This window comes from Barbus barbus (assembly GCF_936440315.1).
Source record: "Barbus barbus genome assembly, chromosome: 24".
NCBI classification, from domain to species: domain Eukaryota; kingdom Metazoa; phylum Chordata; class Actinopteri; order Cypriniformes; family Cyprinidae; genus Barbus; species Barbus barbus.
The window spans coordinates 14,979,791-15,002,999 of NC_136752.1; the positions used below are offsets into that span (position 1 = coordinate 14,979,791).

Genomic DNA, 23,209 nt, shown 5'->3' on the forward strand with positions numbered 1-23,209 from the left:
CTCTTTTTCATATGTTTCGCTTCAACAGATGCATATGATGTGCCTTTTTCCTGTGATTTCTTTATTTGGAGTTCATAAAATGTGCTTTTATTATAACTTGTGAATCCTGCTCTTTTGATCTTTCTTTAGAGATGAACAGCACCGGGATAAAGACTACCTACTGGAGCGAAGGGACTTAGCCATAGACTTCATTTTTTGTTTAGTTTCAGTGGAAGTTTTGAAACAGGTGAGGTCTGTGTTACATTGCTTAGGTGTGGTGTCTCTGAAGTCAGAGATAGGTGTGTTGTGGCATTAACATGTATAGACTTGCTAAGAGTGTATCGGGTTCCTGGAGGAAAACAGTGACCCTTACATCATAGTTAATGTTGATAAAATGTTTTCCGTAGATTCCCCTTCATCCCGTGCCAGACGCCTTAGTACAAGAAGTCCTTAACCTGGCATTCAAGCACTTTAAACACAAAGAGGGGTGAGTCTGTATACGCAAACACACACTTTTCTACGCAAATTCTACAGATGTGCCATGGACAAATGCAAACCTGATGTGAGACACAAGTGTGTGATTTCTGAAACTGCCTATAATTAAATCATTACATCATTTTGTATGTATATACACAGTTTTTCAGAAGTTTGGGGTAGATCACCAAGGCTGCATTTATTGAGTCAAAAATACAGTAAAACTAGAATATTTTGAAATAATATTACAAGTCGTGAAATAACTGTTTTGTTTTTTAATATTTTGAATTACAATGTATTCCTGTGATGATAAAGCTGAATTTTCAGCAGCCATTAGCCCAGTTTTTAGTGTCACATGATCCTTCAGAAATCACTCTAATATAATGATTTGCTCCTCAAGAAACTTTTATAATTATCACAAAACAGTTGTGCCAGACTAGGATACATTTGACTAGGAAGTTCAATGGAACATCAAATAGGAATCTTTTGTAACATTATAATTGTTTTTACTGACACTGTTTTTCATGCAATTTCTTTAAAAAAAAAAAAATAATTTTACAGACCCCAAACTTAACAGGTTTAAATCTAATTTTGTAATTAATGGAAATGCGAACCAAGATTTTCTTCATTTTGTGTAGAATTGCTTGTGTTACTGATTATTATTGTCTTGGTTTGTTTAACAGGTACTCAGGCCCCAACACTGGTAATGTGCACATCATCGCTGACCTCTTTGCTGAGGTCATCGGAGTCCTCGCCCAATCCAAGTGAGTCATCCCAAAACCACAATGAGCTACAGTGTACCTTCTTTGGTCTGTTGAATACGATGTTGAATATGATGTATGCTCACGGAATGAGTTCAGTCATATCTGTGGCCTAAAAGTTGTTTTATTTTAAGTAAAGTGTAAAGCAGAAGCATGAAGTTGATGCTAGCACATCATTCTTATCTCCCATCAGAGTTAACAAAGCCCTCAAACCCCTCTCATTCTGTCACGCTAACTCGCCTCGAGCTAAATACAGATGATTTGTACTACAGACGCTTTTAATGTTACTGTAATTCTCTGCTTGCCACACGCTAAGACTCCCTCACAGCTACATGAAACTGTCTGTTTAAGCTGTAATGTAATTTATCCCTGTGCTGTAATAGTCAGGGCTTGAAATTGATTTACCACAGTGCTCCACCTCATGATTTCCTGTGCGGAGCCACTTTGCCCCGAGGACAGTGTTTGAAGAAGCCGTTTTACATAATATGATAAAGGCATGATGGTCTCTGACTGTGGTCTTTGCTTGTTTGGATCTAGCCGGTTTGCTTTAATATAACAAGCTTTTGCTTTTTGTTTTTACTTAAGGGAAACTTTAAATCTTGAACTTGAACAATTATAATAATCCACAGACGGTAACAAACCAGTCTTTATTCAACCTATTATGTGATGTTTAGTTTTCGTTGAAGGCTCCTACACGCATTTGTTGATTAGAAACTTGACGCTGAATTTTTATCAGCTGTTGTGTGAATAGATTAGACACCTAATTTCAACATGTTACTTAATTTCTATTTATTTGTATTTGTGTGCAGGTTCCAGGCAGTGCGTAAGAAGTTCATCACAGAGCTGAAGGAACTGAGGCTGAAGGAGCAAAGTCCTCATGTGGTGCAGAGCATCATCAGCCTCATCATGGGCATGAAGTTCTTCAGAGTCAAGATGTACCCCGTTGAGGACTTTGAGGCTTCGTTCCAGTTCATGCAGGTCGAGACACATGCAAACACAGACATTTAGTGTACATCCTTGTGGCTTTGTAATGAGCTGCTGAGGGTTGTTGTTATGCGATTTATCCACTGAAAAGTTGTCTTCAAGAGTTCAGAAACCCTAAGATGAAATTTACTAATTTACTCACCTGCATGCTGTTCCAAACCTGCATGATTTTCATTCATCTTCATAATACAGATGAAGGTATTTTAATTGAAACTTTGACACTTTAAAATGTTCATGTAGACATTGTAAACTAAATTCATATGAATTGGGTGATTTAATGAGACATGCTAAATTTATATGATGCTGATCAATGCACATACATTACAGCTTTTCAAATAAACATACTTGACTTTCAATGAAGAGTCAGAAATTACGCATATATTTTAATAAAATATTTTCATTTATGTTTTGAAGATGAATGAATGTTGCATGTTTTCATAAAAACATGAGGGTGAGTAATTAACAAAAATAAAAATTTTGGGTGAACTAATCCTTTCATTTTTAGACACTAAAACTTGACCTTCTCAACAATTAAACAATCCCACAAAATCAACGCAAGTTTTATAAAATCACTTGAATAGATATTCAGTTATTTGTATAAAAAATATTTTTGATATAGTATAACTTTATGGACCAAAAACGTTCAACTTTGTCCCAAAGACATGTCCCAGTTATGAATTGTGAATTGCATGCAAAACACAGAATGACTCGTGTAAAATTTAGTTTCATTATTTTGAATTAAGCAAACTTAAGCACCTCTTTTAAATGACCATTTGTTCAAAAAAAAGAAGATAAATAAATATATACTGTAAATATTGTTTTCAACATTTCAGGCCCTTTTTTTCCCGTTTTTGTGGAATGTGCCACATCATCACTGTCAATACATATTGAGTCTCGTCTACTCTATTGTCGTTCAGACAGTACTTCTTTTGTTTTATTTTTGAGCTCTCTGTAGTCATGCCTCATAAAATCTCTTGAGTAACAGTCTCAATGTGTTGGCTCTAACTTTGCCATCAGGACTGTGTGGAGCAATTCCTTTACATTAGCCAGTTACAGGCAGTGAAATCCCGCACTCAATATGTTGCTGCACTTGACAAGCACCGTAATCCAGAGATTTTTATTGAGCCAATAGCTGCAAAGGGATGCTGTATTTTACTGTAGACCTCATATTTCTCCAACCACCGTGTGTGAGTGTGGAGGCCTTACAAAAAATTTAATAGTGGTGCATCCTTTTCAGTTACTAAAACTGGACATTTATGAGTTTCTCTCAAATGATCAGTGTGAAGATTTGCATTTATTAATTAAATGTTTTGTTATGTGTGTCTCTGTTGGTGAAGCAGGAATGTGCTCAGTATTTCCTGGAGGTGAAGGACAAAGATATCAAACATGCACTGGCTGGCCTGTTTGTTGAGATCCTCATCCCTGTAGCTGCTGTAAGTACCGCAGAGCTCTCCATTTGTTTAAATTATATAATATTCATGCATGTGCAAAAATCATTCCTATGAGCCAGATTTCACATGCGTACTGCAGAAATTTAACACATTCTGGATAAATTGCAACATTGCTACATCAACTCTGATTTAAATTAGCGTAGTTTCACAATATGGCAATACAGAACATTACACAACTTTCCATGAATTCAAATCAGAATGTGTGCGATCTGTAAACACTCCGCTGCAGTCCCATTCCAGGTTTTTCGATTTGCGCCCAGTTGCAGACTTTTAATGAGACAGTCATTTAAGTATAAACAATACTTTGAGAAAGGCTTTGGCTCCCTTTTGTTTTAAAGCAATCACACACCGATTCAGACACATTGAATCTTTGAAACCGTGAACCAGTTCATTTGACAGAAGCTCAGAGTGTTCTGCAGAGTTCATGATCATACATGTCTTGTCAAGTGGTTTGAGGTGGAGCTTGTGGAATGAGTTGCTACAGAAACACAATTGAAATGTATTTTGTTTTGCATTGACAAGATGAATAGCTCAAAGTGATTTGTGTGCTGTTGTGCACCAAGCGGGTGTAGCTCAGCGTGAGGGCTTATATGTTTGTGCTTGTGTGTTTTTGGAAGGCGGTGAAGAATGAAGTGAATGTGCCCTGCCTGAAGAACTTTGTGGAGATGCTCTACCAGACGACCTTTGACCTCAGCTCAAGAAAGAAACATTCACTGGTACAGTCCTTTTTTTGCTTTGATACATACTTTCCCACAATCTTCTGTAGCCTAGATCATTCTGCCACCCAGAAGGCAGTCATTCTTTTGTGGAGCACAAAAAGACAAGTTTAGCTGATTCCACCGGTCGCCCTTTTCCATGCAATTACAAAGCTTCCAAGAGTACCATAAAACTATCATAAAAGTGGGCCATAAGAGTTTTGCTTTTGTATTTCAAATATTTAGTGTCTGCTCAATCAGTAGTATTGAGCGAGAAATGGTTTTTATTCGCTGTAAATCCGTCCTAGCTCACCTTGTCAAGTGCATGAGAGAAGATGCAATGTCTGATTTAGGAATCAGCATTTTCATTTTTTTCTTCTTTGATATATTTTTTAAGTTTTCTGTGTCTTTCTATCTCCTCAGGCATTGTATCCCTTGGTCACATGTCTGCTGTGTGTTAGTCAAAAGCAGTTCTTCCTCAATAACTGGCACATCTTCCTTCAGAACTGCCTTTCCCACCTAAAGGTAATGTTTTCTAACAGTGGAATGAATAAAGAGTGTTTAGTTTAGCTTTGTGATATCCTGTGAAAAAAAAGAAAACACTAGAGCTGACAGTTTCAGAGATTGCACCATAGAAAATGCAGCTTAAAAGTAGCAAAAGTAGCTATACATCCTGCCTTTTAATCATGTTGTTTGGGCACTGCAAAAACAGAGGAGTTGATGCATACAGATTCTGAAGCCTGGAGGCAGGTTTGGTAATTCAATATGAAAATTCATTCTGTAAGTGGGTTGGTTCACTTGCATAATTTCAGAGAAAGGTGTGGTGTTACAAACAACATCTGTAAAATGCCTCTTTTTTATATACCGTTCAGTTAATTATACCTGTCATCCACTCTTTCTCAATCATATCTCCAAACCGTGTGTGTTTGTGCTTGTCCACGTTCTTTTTCACTGTCGCTGGTTCAGTTGCCAGGATGTGATCATGTGTTTCCCTCCAATCTATGCAACTTTATCATGTGAATTTTGAGGATTCATACATGATGCTTTGATTTGGTGGTGGTGATTTTATGAATGAGTAATCAAACTCTATGTAACTCCATGCAGTACCGATTATATCCTTTACTCGCTTTCCGTTAATCTAGATCAGGACTGGATCAGAATTGGACTGTAGTGTGAACCTTATTCCAAATCCACTTTAGGCTGCTTCTTATACTTCTCAAAAAGTCATGTGAACAATTCAGGATCTGAAGTCAAGGTTTCTCAGTGATCTGGTGTAATGTCTTTAGCCAACTGAGCCCAGGTTTATGGGATTTGTAGTCTCAGTGGTGGATAATTCCTCTCCTGATTGATCCATGGACTCCCTTTGCAGTTCTGCTTGTCTGTCTGCTCCCCTGTCTTGTCTAACCCTGCTGTAGTTTGTCTTCCCAGATCAACAGACTTTAATCAGAGTGGACGTTATTTTTTATTTGAAGCCTTATTTTCATTTGCAATCAATTTTATATAGCGTCTACTCTGACTAAAGTCAGCACAATCATTCTTGCTTGTAATCATCTATTTGCATGGACTAACCCTGCCTCCCAGTTTTGTTTATAATTTGTCATTTTTTTCAATTTCATTTTAATTCAGTCCTGCCGTTTGTCTTCTCACCCATCAGAAACTCTTCATCTATCATCAGCACATCAACTGTATATAAGTTAAATTTAAAATAATCTTCCTAGAAGCTTTTGTCTAATGGGCCATTTTCATTCGTTAAGGAAGTATAGATAAATGTTGTAATACTCGTGTTGATTCTGTTAGGAATTTGACACTGAAGTATTAAATCCCAAGCACCCTGCACTTTGTTTTGCATGTTGTTGTAGCACAAAGCTTTGTTTTAAGTTTGTCTCTTGTTCTTTTTCTAACCTGCATGTCTTCCCCATCACCATCACCCCGTTTTTTGTCATCTTTTTTGTTACCCCTGCGTTTATTGGCTCCAGATGCCGTCAAACAACAGCATCCGTAAGCAGATTGAGACCCTGCAGGTGAGTTTCCATGGTTACCCGCAAGGGAGCTAACCCTGCCCCTCAGAAGTCATGTGATTGACCTGTGTTCCACATGGACTTCCTGAGACAACTTTTGCCTGAACATAGAGGAAACTATGCAAAATAGCTTCATTAGTGTCCTGCTGTCCTCAAGAATTCACACAGGAAAACCACCCAGTTCAAGGAGTCACTGATGAAGGCATCAGAAATGTTTTATTTGAAGCGGCATCAGTTCAGCCCTAAACTCTCTTGCCGCCCTTTAGCCAAAGCAAATATAAAAGTATTTTGCATTACTATGCATTTCCCTTAAAAAAAAATGTAGGTGACAATATAGAATGAATTATAATTATTTCATTAAATTTTGTGTTAATTATGAAAGAGATTTATTTTGATCTTGCAGGGGGACCAGGTTCAACTCTTAGCCTTAATTTTAATATTGCAAGCAAATTTTCAGCGAAGTTTGACAGAAATCACAATAAACTTCTGGAAAATTAAAAAACAAAAAAAACACCGTTTGTTGCATTCACAGTGGCTTGTTTTGAATGTACAACTATTTGAAATGTAGCTGCAGACTCATTAGAACAGAGAGGAAAAATGTATTGCTGATAATTCTATGAAGAAATGGCATCCCTGTTGATAAAAGAAACTAGGGAGGCCTCACTGTACTAGTGCTGTAATACTTATGTAGTTGATGTTCACTGCAATCCATGCAATCATATCGCCCCCTATGGCGAGTGTTGGTCATTACACCCTGTTTGATGCTCTTTACTGCAGTCTGATTAGCTGAGTGTGTGCGAGAGAGAGAGACTGAATAGCCCATAGAGTGAGCGAGACAACTGCTTAGTCAGGGACTCGATTTGGACGAGCCGTGATGTGTTAATCACAGATTCATTAGTAGAGTTTTTATGAATACCTCTTTCATCATTTATTGCTTCTGCTGAACAGCTGATTTATGAGTCATCTCTTTGTGCATCAATGCAGTTAAAGCAGAAATTATAGCTCTTATTGGCTTGTAAATGGAGTCCAGTGCGTCATATTCCTCATTAGCTCGTTACGAGCAGCAAGTGAACTATTGATCACCCATTATGATACAGATAAAGCAGCACCTCTTTATGAATGAAGCTAGCATATTTTCATGGCTGAGTTAATTCACGAATTGTTGTCTTTGGAGGTCACGGGGGGGGGGGGGGGGGGGGGGTTTGTAAGACCCTGCTTTGTGTGAAGCCACTTTAAAGCAACGTGTTTGTAAAAGTCCAAAATAGGGATTTTTTTTTTTTGCTCTTTTACTTTTTGGAAATAAATTCCTTATTTCAATGAGTTCTTGTTGTCTGATCATTTTTGTATCTTTCTTTTTAGAACAAAGATCCCAAAATGTCTCGTGTAGCACTGGAATCTCTGTACCGGCTGCTCTGGGTTTACATCATCAGGATCAAGTGTGAGAGCAACACAACCACACAGAGGTAGGACACACAATCATACAGATTTGCACACACAATACGAATACATTCACTCAATACTAACGCTAGGCACAAACATACCATTGTTTGAGAAGATAAACCTCTCACAGATATAAACAAATATATACAAACTGTCTGAGTCAATTCTTATTTATATGTATATAACATCTCACATTATCTCTTTTCCTTCACAGTCGTCTCCTCAGTATTGTAACGGCACTTTTCCCAAAGGGCTCTCGCAGTGTGGTGCCCAGGGACACACCCCTCAACATCTTTGTTAAGATTATTCAGTTTATTGCTCAGGTAAAAAAAAATTAAAAACACTCAAAACATGTTTTAGAGCAGCTCAGGTTCATATCCAGCCTTCGTTTTGTCCAAATCCTAAAGCTAGCTATCCACTTTACAATCAACAATCTATTATTTTATAATAAAGGTAAATTGATCACAATGAACATTTGGGAGGGTGATTTCGGTTTATTGCGTTGGTTTTCATTGGTTTGTGGCATGTTGTTTTTCCCTCTCTAAAGGAACGGCTGGACTTTGCCATGAAAGAGATCATCTATGACCTGCTGTGTGTGGGCAAGTCCCACAAGACTTTCACCATTAATCCTGAGGTGTGTGAAGACATTCACATAATGTGCCAGCCATTAAAATTAAAAAAAAAAAACTTAAAATTGGGGTAATGGATGGATAAAAAGATAAACATTGAAACTAATTATCTCTCTCTTATCTGTCTCTCACTCAGAGGATGAATATTGGTCTTCGGGCCTTCCTGGTGATAGCTGACAGCTTACAACAGAAGGACGGCGAGCCGCCCATGCCCACTACAGGCGTCATCTTACCTTCAGGCAACACACTGCGGGTCAAAAAGATCTTCCTCAACACCACTCTCACAGACGAGGAAGCCAAGGTCATCGGTACGGACCCTTACAGTCTCTACACAGCTCCCCAAACTGAAGATATTTCAGAGTCCCGCCTGTCCCAACCCTAAAGAATTTTAGGTCATATTCGAATAGTTGATTTTAATGTAATTGTGATTTCTGGAGCATGAGCAGTCCTCATTGAGCTTTCAGCATAAATACAGTTGTGACTTCCTGCCAAGTTCTTTTTTGTGTGCTTAAAGTAAGAAAGTTTGAAATAATTTGGGATTGTAATTGTGGTCCATTCCTTTTTTTTTTTTTTTTTTTTTTTATGTGCGCATTAGCCACAAATAATTTCCTCATATACTTAAATTTGACTTTACATTTTCAATAGTTTGTTTTGCTTTTCCAGTAAAACTCATTGCATGCCCATTAGTGGAGACAGTGGTTTTATTTATCTTGCCTCATTGTTTAGAGGTTGAGGAAATGCCTCTGTATGTAGTCTATTGTAACATTTTTCCGTTCTTGTACCAGATTTTGCGTGTGAACTAAGCTGTTTTCTTTCTGTTTATGTGTTTGTCTGTGTAGGTATGTCTCTGTATTACCCTCAGGTTAGGAAGGCCCTGGACAACATCCTCAGGCACCTGGATAAAGAGGTGGGACGATCCATGAGCATGACCAACGTTCAGATGTCCAACAAAGAGCCAGAGGACATGATCACGTTAGTTTCTTGTGATTTTATTTGCATAAATATGATCTAAGAATTTTTTAAATGATATTAAAACAAATGGTGTTGTTTATTTGGCTTTCATCGTGTTTATTATACGTTTGTGTTCTGCTGTAGTGGGGAGCGTAAACCGAAGATTGATCTGTTCCGGACATGTGTAGCTGCCATTCCAAGACTAATCCCAGATGGCATGAGCAGACAGGATCTCATCGAGCTACTGGCCAAGTAATGACCTGTGACCCTCATGTCAACCCTCATTCATCACCACAAGAAAACTCCAACCATTCTCCAAATCACTAGTTCTGTTGTTGCTTGAGAACAATTACATTTATGCCTACTAACCATTGACCGAATTTCATGATTTGATTCTAATTCACTAGCTATCAATTTAATTCAATATGAAGTGTTTTGGAAATATTTCAGTTCAAATGTCAACAGGCTGGTTATTACATTTCAGTTATTACATAATTTACTGATTGCTACAGTGCATGTTGTGCATTGTGAGTTCAACATGCTCTGGGTTCACTTCGTATTTGCATACTGTATTTCCCAAAATGTTGGGTCTTTATAGTTTATGTAAAGGTAATTGCCTATAACACAACAAGTTGGAACGAGGATTTTCAACACAGAGAAACTTTAAATTTTGTCTCATACATGTTTTTTATTTTAGCAGTACGAGTCAAACAGAAAAATCACACTTGTTCAGACAGTATAAATGCGGATCATATATTCATGACTTCCTGTACAGCAACCACAATATGAGTCAGACTTCCTGTGAAGTCGTAATGGAATGTAGTCAGAACTCATATGTCACCGTTACCCGCTTGACCTCTCTGCGGTTCTGGTGACGCATGATGCTGTTATGAAGATGATGATGTGTTGCATTTATTAATTTCATTCTGTAAACAATGACTTTCATTCTCCCACCCATCCAGACTGACTATCCATATGGATGAGGAGCTGCGTGGTCTGGCGTTCACCACTCTGCAGGCTCTGATGGTGGACTTCCCAGACTGGAGAGAGGACGTGTTGTCTGGTTTTGTGTATTTCATTGTGAGGGAGGTGACTGACGTTCACCCCACACTACTGGACAATGCTGTCAAGATGCTGCTTCAGCTCATCTTACAGTGGAGACAGGCGGTACAGAGCAGCAACCGCAGCCATGATTCACAGGTGCAAACATATAACAGTTATATATTATAATATACAATTTTTCTTTTGTTTAAAAAAAAATAAAAATTAATTCAGCAAGGAAGCATTAAATTGATCAAAAGTGCCAGTAAAACTTATATTGTTACAAAAAAACTTTTTAATTATCAGAAAAATAAATAAAATGTGTTGTGGTTTCCATAAAAAAATTAAGCAGCAGACCTGTTTTCAGCATTGTTAATAAGAAACATTTCTTGGAACACCAATTCAGCATATTAGAATGATTTCTGAAGTATCATGTGACACTGAAGACTGGAGTAAGGGATGCTGAAAATTCAGTTTTTCCATCATAGGAATAAATTTACATTTTAACATATATTTAAATATAATAGTTATTAAACAGTTATTTTGAATTGTAATAATATTGCACAATATTACTGTTTGTACTGTATATTAAAAAAGTCTTACCAACCCCAAACTTTTGAATGATTTTTATGGTTTTATTTTTATATTGTAGTTTATCATATATTTTTAGCTTGTAGTTTAACATGGTATTTTTTCATGTGTTTTTTAGAGCCCATCTCTCCCTCTGGAGCGATCTCCTCTCTGGACGGTTCTGCATGTGGTGGAGGGTCTGGCTCTGGTCGTGCTGTGCAGCTGTCGACCAGCAACACGCAGACTCGCTGTCAATGTCCTCAAAGAAGTCCGATCACTGCACACGGCCCTTGGCATTGCTAAGGTAACCATCTGTTCTAAATGACTTCCTGTTGTTCACCTACATGAGAAGGCATTTTTCTTTTTGTTTGCACTTCATATTCATTTCGTTTTGTTTCTCTCTCTCAGGGAGATGAGGAGTTGGCTATAGACGTGATGGACAGATTGAGTGCTTCAGTCCTTGAGAGCTTTATTCACCTTACTGGAGCTGATCAGGTGAGGGAATGCAGAACATTATGTGTTTTGGATGTTGGTGTCCCCTCCAGACAGCAATGCTTAGGAATCTAAAAAAAGGAAAAAGGAAACTATATCAGGGTTGTCTTTTCCCCCCCTTTTTCGCTGTAGACAAATCTGCTGTACTGTCCCAATGGAATAGACCTTCAGACTCTGGCTGAGTGGAGCTCGTCTCCCATCAGCCACCAGTTTGATGTGGTAAGCCCCTCCCACATCTGGGTGTTTGCCCATGTGACGCAAGGTCAGGACCCCTGGGTCATCAGCCTGTCTAGTTACCTGCGGCAAGAACACCTGCCCAAGCACTGCCCCACTGCGCTGAGTTACGCTTGGGTCTTCGCCTCCACACGCCTTCAGCTGCTCTCACCACAAGTCGACATCAAGTATGTTTTTACATTCAAATGTGTCTCTAGTAGGACTGGGTGACATGGGTAAAAATAATTATACAGTATCTTACTGTCTTCAGTCTATATTTGATAGCCATTGTTGTCAGATAGATTAAAAAAATTAAAGATGTAAAATTTCAGTAAACATCCAGGTAATAAATATAAAATATAATAAATGTGACAAATTTTATTACATGGTTATAAACAGCCATATGTGACAACATAAAAATCTTTCTTCTTTTTATTTGTCAAACTGTTTTTTTATATAGAGATATAGATTGTGACTTTTTACTGTGTGACCTTTGACCTTGCAGCAGCCCGATCAATGCTAAGAAGGTGAACAGCATGAGCAGTAGTAGTGACTCATATGTGGGCCTTTGGAGGAACTACCTAATCCTCTGCTGCAGTTCTGCCACCTCTTCTTCGTCTTCATCCTCCTCATCCTCTTCCTCATCAGCCCCTGGCTCCGTACGCTGCTCCCCACCTGAAACGCTGGCATCCACCCCCGACAGCGGATACAGTTATGACTCAAAGGTCAGAGGTCATGGCACCCTACCAGCTGTAATGTCAGATACAATAATTAGCATTGTTGAATGTAATATATATTTGCACATTGCCTGATTTTGGACACCATATTTGAAACAAAATTGTGTACATGTGTGTGTCTTTGCAGATCATTTGCATTCCGTCCCTTTCCTCTTTGTTCAAGCATGTGGTTCCCATGATGCGCTCTGAGAGCATGGACATCACTGAGTCTCTCGTCCTGGGGCTTGGCAGGACCAACCCTGTTGCCTTCAGGTAGGTCTTAAAATCACCTGACAAAGTGCAGAAAAAAGTAGAAAAAGTGCATACAAGTTCTATTGTGTGTAATTGCGTATTAACCCAGTAGTGTGTCTTACAGAGAGCTGTTGGAGGAGTTAAACCCCATCATTAAAGAAGCGCTTGAGAGAAGGCCAGAGGTGAGTTCACTGCAGTTTGACACTTGACCCTGTGAAGGAATCCATGCCTGTGAGGATAAATGTTTCAACTAGACAATTTAAATGCAAGCTTTTTTCCATCTATTCATAATACAGTTGCAAATCTAAACAATTTATTGATCTTTGTGTTTTTTGTTTCTGCAGAACATGAAGCGACGCCGGCGTCGTGACATTCTCAGAGTCCAGCTGGTCCGGATTTTTGAGCTACTGGCCGATTCTGGAGTCATCAGTCAGACGTAAGTCTAACAACATGTACACTTCTATTGGGGGCAGTAAAAATTTATCCAAGGTTTGCACAAAAATATTAAGTAACACAACTGTTTTCAACATTGATAATAAGAAATATTTTTTGAGCACCAAATCAGCATATTAGAATGATTTCTGAATGATCATGTGACACAGAAGACTGGAATAATGATAAATTCAGCTTTAAATGCTGATATACAAGCTTTGCCATCAAAGTAATAAATTGCAGTTTATAAATATAATTAAATGGTAAACATTTATTTTCAATTATGAAAATATTTAAAAAAAAAATTATATATATATTTTTCTTTTTTAATCGAATAAATGTAGCATTGAAAGAGAAGTGCTTTCTCATGGGTTTGACTTATTTAAATGTTAACATTGTCCAACACGCATAACAGGGTGATTGCCTTTTTATGTGAAAGTCACAAACATTTCCATTGCATTTCAAGTGATCTATTGTGTTTAACAGCATTCTATGATGGAAATGATATTTGGAACCAAATTTCTAAACTCCTTTGTTTTGCTAAGGCTAATTTCATAGCTAGCACTTTTTGTATCCTAAACAGTAAGGTGTTTGTGTATTCTCTGTGCAGTGCAAGTGGTGGTCTGGACGGGGAGTCTCACTCTCTGAACAGCACTCTGCTGGAATATGTGGATCTCACCCGACAGCTCCTGGAGGCTGAGAACGACAAAGATTCAGACACACTAAGAGACATCCGCTCTCACTTCAGTGCCCTAGTGGCCAACATCATACAGAATGTACCAGGTACACAGCCACAGAAACTCTTAGTGTTAGCTCTTTGTACAGCACTTTGGGTCAACCTAGAGTTGCGTGAAATGTGCTTTATAAATAAAGTAATAGCTGTTAAAGCAAGTTCACTGATATAACTTCAACTGATCTCATGATTGTGTTTCTGCAGTGCATCAGAGGAGGAGTATATTCCCTCAGCAGTCACTGAGACATAGTTTGTTCATGCTCTTCAGTCATTGGGCTGGACCCTTCAGCATCATGTTCACACCACTGGACCGATACAGCGACCGCAACATGCAGATCAACAGACACCAGTACTGTGCACTAAAGGTACAATCTCACAAAACACACATTTGCATTTGTGGTCACCACAGATATCTCTCTCAGAGAGTCTGAATATGGTGTATGATGTGTGTTTGCACAGGCCATGTCTGCGGTGCTGTGTTGTGGTCCGGTGGCTGATAACGTTGGCCTGTCCTCTGATGGGTATCTGTATAAGTGGCTGGACAACATTCTAGACTCTCAAGACCGCAAGGTAAATGCACTTAACTCGCGTTCTGACATTGGCATCACTAACAAATCAACTTTCATGAACTGTCACATGCATGTATGTTTGTGCTCAGGTGCATCAGTTGGGTTGTGAGGCCGTGATGTTGTTATTAGAGCTGAACCCAGACCAGAGCAATCTGATGTTCTGGGCGGTGGATCGCTGCTACACTGGCTCACGCAGAGTTGCTTCAGGCTGCTTCAGAGCCATTGCCAATGTCTTTCATAACAGGTACGATACAATGGTCTTGTGGTAAATGTGATTGTAAGTCAGTAATTCAGGTTAAATGAATACTGTGTGTTTGTTGTCTCTTGCAGGGATTACCAGTTTGACACTGTGGTTTTGCTGAATCTCATCCTATTTAAAGCTGCTGACTCTTCCAGAGACATCTATGAGGTTGCCATGCAGCTACTGCAGGTCAGTAGAGATTTCTAAGCTTTTTTTCTGTCGAAGGACACCAAGAGTATACAGTTTGGTAAATAAAATTATGTTTGTATATTAGATCCTGGAGCCCAAACTGTTCCGTTACGCTCATAAACTGGAGATCCAGCGTACCGATGGGGTCTTGTCTCCAGCCTCCCCTCTCCCTCACCTGTACTCGGTGTCCTACTACCAGCTCAGTGAAGAACTGGCACGGACCTACCCTGAACTCACCCTTCCCATCTTCTCAGGTACATACACTGCCATTTAAAAAGATTGGGATCAATAAGATTTGTAATGTTTTTTAATGGAGTCTCTTATGCTCATCAAAGCCGAATTAATTTGATAAAAAATTTAAGAAAACCAGTAATATTGAGAAATATTATTGCAATTTCTAACATTGGTTTCCTATTTTAATATATTTTAAAGTATAATTTATTTCTGTGATGCAGCGCTGAATTTTCATTAGCCATTACTCCAGTCTTCAGTGTCACGTGATCCTTCAGAAATCATTCTGATATGCTGATTTATTATCAGTGTTGAAACTGTGCTGCTTAATATTTTTTGGAACCTGTGATACTTTTTTCTTTGTAGTGTATATTGTTGCACAAAATTAAAATTTTGAATAAACACTGTTCTTTTTAACTTTTTATTTTTCAAAGAATACTGAAAAAAGTATCACAGGTCCCAAAAAATATTACGCAGCACAACGGTTTCCAACATTGATTGTAAATCAGTATATTAGAATTATTTCTGAAGGATCATGTGTCGCCGAAGACTGGAGTAATGATGCTGAAAATTCAGCTATGCTTCAGGAATAAACTATATAAAATATATTTTGAAGTATATTAAAATAGAAAACTGTTATTTAAAATTGCAATAATATTTCACAAAATTTGATCAGATAGATACAGACCTTGATGAGCGTAAGAAACATATTTGTACTTTGTGGGAAGTCGTGGCCTAATGGTTAGAGAGTCGGACTCGTAACCTAAAGGTTGCTAGTTCGAGTTTCAGGTCCGGCAGGAATTGTCGGTGGGGGGGAGTGAATAACCAGCGCTCTCTCCACCCTCAATACCACAACTGAGGTGCCCTTGAGCAAGGCACTGAACCCCCAACTGCTCCCCGGGCGACGCAGCATAAATGGCTGTCCACTGCTCCGGGTGTGTGTTCATGGTGGGTGTGTGTTCACTGCTGTGTGTGTGCACTTTGGATGGGTTAAATGCAGAGCACAAATTCCGAGTATGTGGCAACCATACTTGGCCACATGTCACGTCACTATAACTATATGTCACTATTTAAATAAAATATCAAAAATCTTACTGATCCCAAACTTTTGAACAGCAATGTACACAAACCCGTATAAATGTAATGCTCAGTAAATCTAACACTGGTAATAACTTTATGGAGTCAAAATTTCAGAGTTTTCCCCTCACATAAACACTGTTTGTAATGAGATTCTGTGTATTTTTTTGTTTTGTTTTTTTTTAATCAGAGGTGAGTCAGAGAATCCAGACAGCGCACCCTGGTGGCCGGCAGGTGATGCTGCATTACCTCCTACCCTGGATGAACAACATAGAGCTGGTGGACTTCAAGCCTTCAGCACAACGTCAAGAGGAACCTTCGTCAACAGAGGAAGAGGAGGACGCCCATGAGAGAGAGATGATGATGGTGAACAGCCGTCGCTGGCTGAGAGGAGAGGGCTGGGGTTCACCACATGCCACTACCATGATCCTCAACAACCTCATGTTCATGACTGCAAAGGTAAACGCACACATGCTACATGTGCGACTAAGTGCTGACTGTGGTACAGGTGTGAATAACTATAATGAATTTGCATTTCTATAGAAAACACAATTTTCCTATCATTTTCCCCTTTTCCATTTAATTTAATTTTAATTTTATTTTATAGAAATATATAATTTTAACACATTTACTAATATTTATACCCATTTTTAAGGTGGACATTTCATGAATATTCATATGGTCTGATTTTTCAGTATGGTGATGAATTTGCATGGTCAGAGATTGAGAACGTCTGGACCACTTTAGCTGACAGCTGGCCTAAAAATCTAAAGATCATCCTGCACTTCCTCATCAGCATGTCTGGAGTCAACAGTGAACCGAGTCTCCTGCCTTATGTGAGTGACACCTGTCCTGGCCAGATACTCAATCCTTAAGCAAGATGGGCTGCACTTGTGACTTTGGCCATGTTACTAATACCTTAGTTTGTTCCATGCTGTTGTGATTCTAAAGTTTCCTAATATTTTGCAGGTGAAGCGTGTGGTGGTGTATCTGGGCAGAGATAAGACGATGCAGCTGCTGGAGGAGTTAATGTATGAGCTGAAGCTAACTGACCCTGTATCCTCAGCTGTCACTCATATGGATAACCCACCTTACTACCGCATTACTTCTTCTTACAAGATCCCTTCTGTTACATCAGGTACAATATATATGTATACTCTGACCACTTTTTTCTCAACATGACCTTTATACAAATTAGTATAAGAATCATAAGACAAGTAGGAACAATTTAGGAAACCCAAAGATTACAGAAAAGTCTCTGATAAACAGGTGATCTAAGGAAGCAGTCACATTTTCACTGTCATTTTGAAATGAAATGTTTGGCTCTTTCCAGGAACAACATCCAGTAGTAACACAATGGTACCTGGACCTGATGGACACCATGAGAGCAAAATCAAAGATTCCAACATGGAGGACAGGTAAACTGGTTCGAGATTTAGGAAATGTGTTCCATTTATAAACAAACAAGCAAAAAACATTGTTACATCATTACTTTTTACTAATCCTACTAAAAATAAACCAAAAAACATTTATCAGCTATTGCTAACTGGTTGTTCTTTATTTATTGCTTCCTCAAAAGTACTAGATGAAGTTGTTAAGTGAAACCTGAATGTAACTTCTGTATCTCTGCGCAGTTACACTCATTTGGACGTCTACACTGGTCTGAACAGTAATCTGAACAGACAGCACCATCGGCTGGAGTCCCGTTACAGCAGCAGCTCGGGAGGATCCTATGAGGAGGAGAAGAGTTAGTACATTAACATCACTATCCTCAAAATTCTGATGTTGCTACTGCTCTGACCAAAAAAATACTCAGTCTGAAGGCTTTTATATATATCGATATACAGTGCTTGAACTGGGCTGGTACGCACCGGTACACATTACCGGCACTTCTATATTATAGCCTTTAGAGTACCTGCACTTTTTTGTGTGTACCGGCACTTCTGATATGTTGCAAGTACTGAGAGTAAAATCGTCAGGGTCTGGGTGATTAGGCTACATGATCCCATATATGATTAGAAATTATATAGAAACTATGTAAATCACACTACCCAGGCGGGATCACCTCTCTTCTCGACCAATCACGTGAATGAACGCAAGCGGAGTCGGTCTACTTCATTGTGTGGTGAGCGAGAGCATGTCAGGGGAGGCGCGTGGAGTAGTAGCTAGAATAATAATTAATTATTGATTACTAATTTGAATCATTACTTTATAACGAAAATCATATCTTAAAATGAAAAGAAGCAGGCTTTAGCAATCACATCATTTTAAACTGTAAACTCCTGGAAAGTCCATGGATCCAGTGAATGAATTCAAACAGTAAGCTCAAAACAGCTCTAATGCTGATTTTATCAGCGATTACGGAGAGAATAGTGACTTTCGTCCAGATGTCAGTAAAATTATTCTATGTATATGTGTTCTATGTATATGTATATATATGTATATAGGTATAAAGTGTAAAATCGAATGGGCAGCATTTGCCATCAAAGGAATAAATGACATTTTAAAATCGAAAATTTTTAATAATATTTCACAATATTACTGTTCTTCCTGTATCTTGATCAAATAAATACAGCCTTGGTGAACATAAGAGACTTCTATCAAAACATTAAAAAATATTACAGGTCTCAAACTTTTGAATGGTATTGTATGAACATTGTTTGTCTCTGTAGGTGACTCTATGCCTGTCTATGCTAACTGGCGTCTAAAAGTGATGGACCATAACCGGCCAGAGCCCCTCCCATTTCCTCCCACTGGTGGCTGCTGGTCACCTCTGGTCGATTACCTGCCTGAGACCACCACACCTGGAGTCTCCCTGCACAGGTGACTCGACATAACTCATTATGTCCTAAATCAGACTCAGTGTTGTTCTCCTTGACCTTTGCCCGCTGACAACACATTGCCATTTTTCACAGGTGTAACATTGCTGTGATCTTGCTGACCGACCTCATTGTGGACCACGGGGTCAAAGTGGAATGGAGCTCATACCTTCACCTGCTACTTCATGCCATCTTTATAGGTAACACACACACAACTGTACAGTTTATTAATAACCATCATCACTGGAATGTTGCACATTGTTTGTCCTGAAATGCATATTTGTGTTTGTAGGCTTTGACCATCAGCACCCGGAGGTCTATGAGCACTGCAAGCGTTTACTGCTCCACCTGCTGGTCGTCCAGGGCACCAACAGCAGCGTTCAGTCACTAGCATCTGTGCTTCTTCGCAACCGTGAGCTGAACGAGCCCAGAGTTCTGACAGTCAAACCCACTCTTCAGGAGTTCAACCTCACAGGTACTTAAGCAAAGGTGTTTTGTATTGTAGTGTGTATTGATAATAGTAATTATTAATAATAATAATAATTAGTAATGTATTACAGTAGTAAATAATTGTGCATTGGGTTATCTCCCAGGTGTTACAGAGCTGATGCCAGACTACCAGCCGTCTCCAATGACAGACTCTGGCCTGAGCTCCAGCTCCACATCCTCTAGTATCAGTCTGGGCAGCTCAGTGCTGCCTCATCTCCCCCCTACTCTCCTTAATGAAGTGGACCTGTCTGCAGAGCAGGACAAGAAGGTCAAAAACCTCATCGAGTTCATCAGCTCAAGGTGAGGGGTCTCTACAGGCCAGTCTGTCAAATTCTCCCTCTCATCTAAATGCTGAATACACCAAACATTTTAACCAATAACATGCAATCCTGCTTGAGAGTTTTGTATGTTCAAGAGTGCTTCTGGCAAAGAAAGAAATGGGTTATAGAGCCTAATAATGGCTTAAAGCTCTCCATGACAATCCACAAAAATAAATGTTTGCTTTAACTTTTTAAAACAATTATGACAGAAATGTATTACTATGGTCTGTTGTGAAATGTACCTATCAATAGTAATGATAATAGTAATGCATTTAAAAATAGTAAATACATGCATTAAAACATTACATTTATTATTTTAAGGAAAAACCAGCTTTTTTCACTTTTTTTTACATTTATAATGTATACAGTATATTTTGTTGTGCTCCTTATTTGATGAAAAATCGAAGGTTAGGGTTATATTTTCATTTAATATTGGCATTTTAACCAATTGATTAAATTGTTAAAGTTTTATGAATTAATTTTATTACACACCATTTTTGGGGATAGATTTGTATTAAACTGTAAAACACAGAATCCAGAAAAAAGAAAAATTGAAAGGTAGTCTATCCTTTGGAGTTTACTTAAAAACAAAAAGAACTTAAAAAAACAAGCTATGTTGACGTCATGATAAATATAAAAAATATTGTAATATTTTTGGCTGTATCGCCCAATACCTTTTCGGAGCAATTGGCCCCAAGTCTCTGTGTAGATATAGATATAGAAGTGAATAACAAATGTATAAATAAAACATTTTGTTTTTAGTATTGGTAAAATTATGTCCTACTGGAGTACACGATAAGACATGATGTTTATGACTTTCTTATCTCTTTGCTAATTTCTTATATTTCTTTGCATAAATAGATGCGAAGGGAAGTTTTTTAACATCAAAATACAGAACTTTAGATTTAAATAAGTGTTTTTTTAAATAATCAATGTTGTTCCTGCCAAGTTTCGCTGGATACATATTGAATGTACATTTATTTTTAGTTAAGATAATGTATTTTTTCCTCTGCCTGCAGCCATGTCTAACAGGAGAGGGTATTGTTGTTTTGCATGTGTGTGCGTGTGTGTGTGCTCAGTCTCATCTGTGTGAATGTTTGATTCAGAGTGTTTTTTTTACATAATGGTTGTTCACTGAGAGTTGTGTGAGCCTGCTTTTTGCCTTTGTTCTATGTTAGACATTTCCTGTTGTGTTACTTCCTCTAATTCTTTTCTTCTGATTGGTTGGCCCATAGGAAACGTGGTCCACTGTGGAACCATGAAGACGTCTCTCCCAAAAACCCCAACATCAAGAGTGCTGATCAGCTTAGTGTATTCCTCCGCCATGTTGTCAACGTCTTCAAACAGACACCGTCCGGTAAGACTAATTTCTAATTTCACTGCACTCTACAGGACCGAATGCTCATTTTTTTTCTTTAAGAGAATTGAAATATTTCGGCTGTGGTTGTGATGGGTTGTGATGTGCTGCATGTTTGATTAGGTTACCAGTTGGAGCAGGAACTGAGTGAAGTTGCTCTGCAGACAGCTCTGTCCTGCTCATCGCGGCATTACGCTGGTCGCTCTTTCCAGATCTTCAGAGCACTGAAACAGCCACTCACAGTCTCCACACTGTCAGACGTGCTTTCTCGTCTGGTAGAGACTGTGGGAGATCCAGGAGAAGAGGCTCAGGTATATAGAAATGTCCCAGTCTTCCAGAAGTACTGATAAGAAAGATACAGCAGACCTCAACAATGAGGATTTTTTTTCTTATGACCTGATCGGGCCAGTACCTCAGATTTTTTTACTTGCCCTACCAACATACTTGGCCCTAAGTAGTAATTTTAGGGTATGTGTGTATATGTATGTGTGTATATGTATGTATGTATGTATGTATGTGTGTGTGTATATATATATATATATATATATATATATATATACACTTAATGTACTACTTTAGATTTTACTTTATTTCAGACTTTAATCAGTGTGCATGTTGGCCCAATCAGACATGTGACCAAAACCTCTTCCGCACTGTTATCAGGCATTGCTAAGTGTGGATATCTAAACAGTCATAGTCAATTATTTCATCTGTCTCTTGCAGGGTTTTGTTATCGAGTTACTGTTGACACTAGAGGCTGGTATAGACACTCTTGCTGAAACTATGAAGAGCTACGACCTGCTCACTGCACTCTCACAGTAAGACATGCTCTGCTATGACAAATCGTAAAAACATTATTTCTCCTCATATATAACACTTTTATTTTACCCAAATAAACCTGAGACACTCTCTCTACCTCTGTAGGGCCTCCCATGATCCTCTGCAGGGCACCAAATTTGCCAATAACAGGAAAAGTACCGGTCAGCTAAACCTTGGCAGTGGAAGTTTCCTGCATGTCCATTACAGCCACGCTCGCAGCAACTCGCTCCGTGCTAGTCTGATGGGTGAACGCCTGGGAGACCGCTGCCGCAGCAATACCCTCGATGTAGCCGACCGTCTGGGTGGCAGCCACGGAAATCTAGCCCGCACACGAAGCTTATCATCATTACGAGAAGATGGTGTTCGTGGCGATGGAGGAGGAGACGGGGGTGGAACTGGAGGAGGATCTGGTGAGGTGGTGCCACCGACTGACCCCACCAACCTGATGGCGACGGTCTTCTGGATTGCAACATCGCTCCTGGAGTCTGATTATGAGTTTGAGTACTTGCTGGCACTCAGGCTGCTGAACCGACTGCTGTCCCAGATGCCCCTGGAGAAGCCAGACAGCAGAGAGAAGCTGGAGAGAGTGCAGGCCAAACTGAAGTGGTACAACTTCCCCGGCCTGCTGACTCTCTTCCTGAAGGGTTTCACTTCAGCTGCAACACAGGAGCTCACGATTCACCTTCTCAGTAAACTCATCACTGTGTCCCGACACACACTCATAGACCCCTCACAGCTAGCAGGTGCGCCCATGGTTCAATATCAATATCTCTTTCAGTAGTTTAGGGTGTATCCATATATTTATTTTCTGAACATATTTCCTGTCAGGTTTTCCTCTGAATATCCTTTGCCTGCTTCCACATCTGGTCCAGCACTTTGACAACCCCACAGGGTTCTGTAAGGAGACGGCTGATCGGATCGCCAAAGTGTGTGCTGAAGAAAAGTCAGCCACACTGGCCAACCTGGCACACATGATGAGCTTGTACTCGACGCATAGTTACTCGAGAGACAGCACCAACTGGATCAACGTGGTGTGCCGCTACTTGCACGATTCCTTCTCTGAAATCACCTTTAACCTGGTCACATACCTAGCTGAGGTAAATTTGAATAGAGGAATTTGATTGACACATTTACTCATACAATGCGATTCAAAAACAAATTCTGAATCTTTAGAGTTTTCAGACAGCAATAAAATAATACAGCAGCATTAAAATTAATTTATATATTTGCACACTTAAGACTGCAACAGAATGATAACATCTCAAGT

At 39.0% G+C, this 23,209-nt stretch overlaps 1 protein-coding gene across 7 annotated transcripts in view; it reads left to right on the top strand.

The window, feature by feature from the left end:
* LOC306844353 (protein furry homolog-like) overlaps positions 1–23,209 on the top strand; it is a 92,838-nt gene that overhangs the window by 48,237 nt on the left and 21,392 nt on the right. For 5 of the 7 annotated variants that reach the window (XR_013781912.1, XM_079376416.1, XM_079376415.1 and 2 more), the window contains 42 exons: positions 130–226; positions 387–466; positions 1,137–1,217; positions 2,024–2,192; positions 3,539–3,631; positions 4,267–4,365; positions 4,768–4,869; positions 6,321–6,365; positions 7,722–7,825; positions 8,017–8,125; positions 8,350–8,436; positions 8,568–8,739; positions 9,271–9,403; positions 9,527–9,634; positions 10,345–10,582; positions 11,133–11,297; positions 11,402–11,488; positions 11,618–11,886; positions 12,204–12,423; positions 12,563–12,687; positions 12,791–12,848; positions 13,011–13,102; positions 13,709–13,881; positions 14,036–14,196; positions 14,291–14,401; positions 14,490–14,644; positions 14,731–14,830; positions 14,916–15,084; positions 16,329–16,597; positions 16,834–16,974; positions 17,108–17,276; positions 17,472–17,556; positions 17,773–17,885; positions 18,811–18,961; positions 19,054–19,157; positions 19,250–19,432; positions 19,551–19,746; positions 21,002–21,123; positions 21,247–21,434; positions 21,847–21,941; positions 22,048–22,685; positions 22,771–23,039. Coding sequence is in view for 6 of the 7 variants with exons in the window: in XM_079376416.1 (XP_079232542.1) it covers positions 130–226; positions 387–466; positions 1,137–1,217; positions 2,024–2,192; positions 3,539–3,631; positions 4,267–4,365; positions 4,768–4,869; positions 6,321–6,365; positions 7,722–7,825; positions 8,017–8,125; positions 8,350–8,436; positions 8,568–8,739; positions 9,271–9,403; positions 9,527–9,634; positions 10,345–10,582; positions 11,133–11,297; positions 11,402–11,488; positions 11,618–11,886; positions 12,204–12,423; positions 12,563–12,687; positions 12,791–12,848; positions 13,011–13,102; positions 13,709–13,881; positions 14,036–14,196; positions 14,291–14,401; positions 14,490–14,644; positions 14,731–14,830; positions 14,916–15,084; positions 16,329–16,597; positions 16,834–16,974; positions 17,108–17,276; positions 17,472–17,556; positions 17,773–17,885; positions 18,811–18,961; positions 19,054–19,157; positions 19,250–19,432; positions 19,551–19,746; positions 21,002–21,123; positions 21,247–21,434; positions 21,847–21,941; positions 22,048–22,685; positions 22,771–23,039 (6,325 nt within the window). In the remaining variant the exon portion in view is untranslated. The remainder of the gene's footprint in view (positions 1–129; positions 227–386; positions 467–1,136; positions 1,218–2,023; positions 2,193–3,538; positions 3,632–4,266; positions 4,366–4,767; positions 4,870–6,320; positions 6,366–7,721; positions 7,826–8,016; positions 8,126–8,349; positions 8,437–8,567; positions 8,740–9,270; positions 9,404–9,526; positions 9,635–10,344; positions 10,583–11,132; positions 11,298–11,401; positions 11,489–11,617; positions 11,887–12,203; positions 12,424–12,562; positions 12,688–12,790; positions 12,849–13,010; positions 13,103–13,708; positions 13,882–14,035; positions 14,197–14,290; positions 14,402–14,489; positions 14,645–14,730; positions 14,831–14,915; positions 15,085–16,328; positions 16,598–16,833; positions 16,975–17,107; positions 17,277–17,471; positions 17,557–17,772; positions 17,886–18,810; positions 18,962–19,053; positions 19,158–19,249; positions 19,433–19,550; positions 19,747–21,001; positions 21,124–21,246; positions 21,435–21,846; positions 21,942–22,047; positions 22,686–22,770; positions 23,040–23,209) is intronic. The other 2 variants (XM_079376414.1, XM_079376417.1) reach the window with 1 other exon arrangement.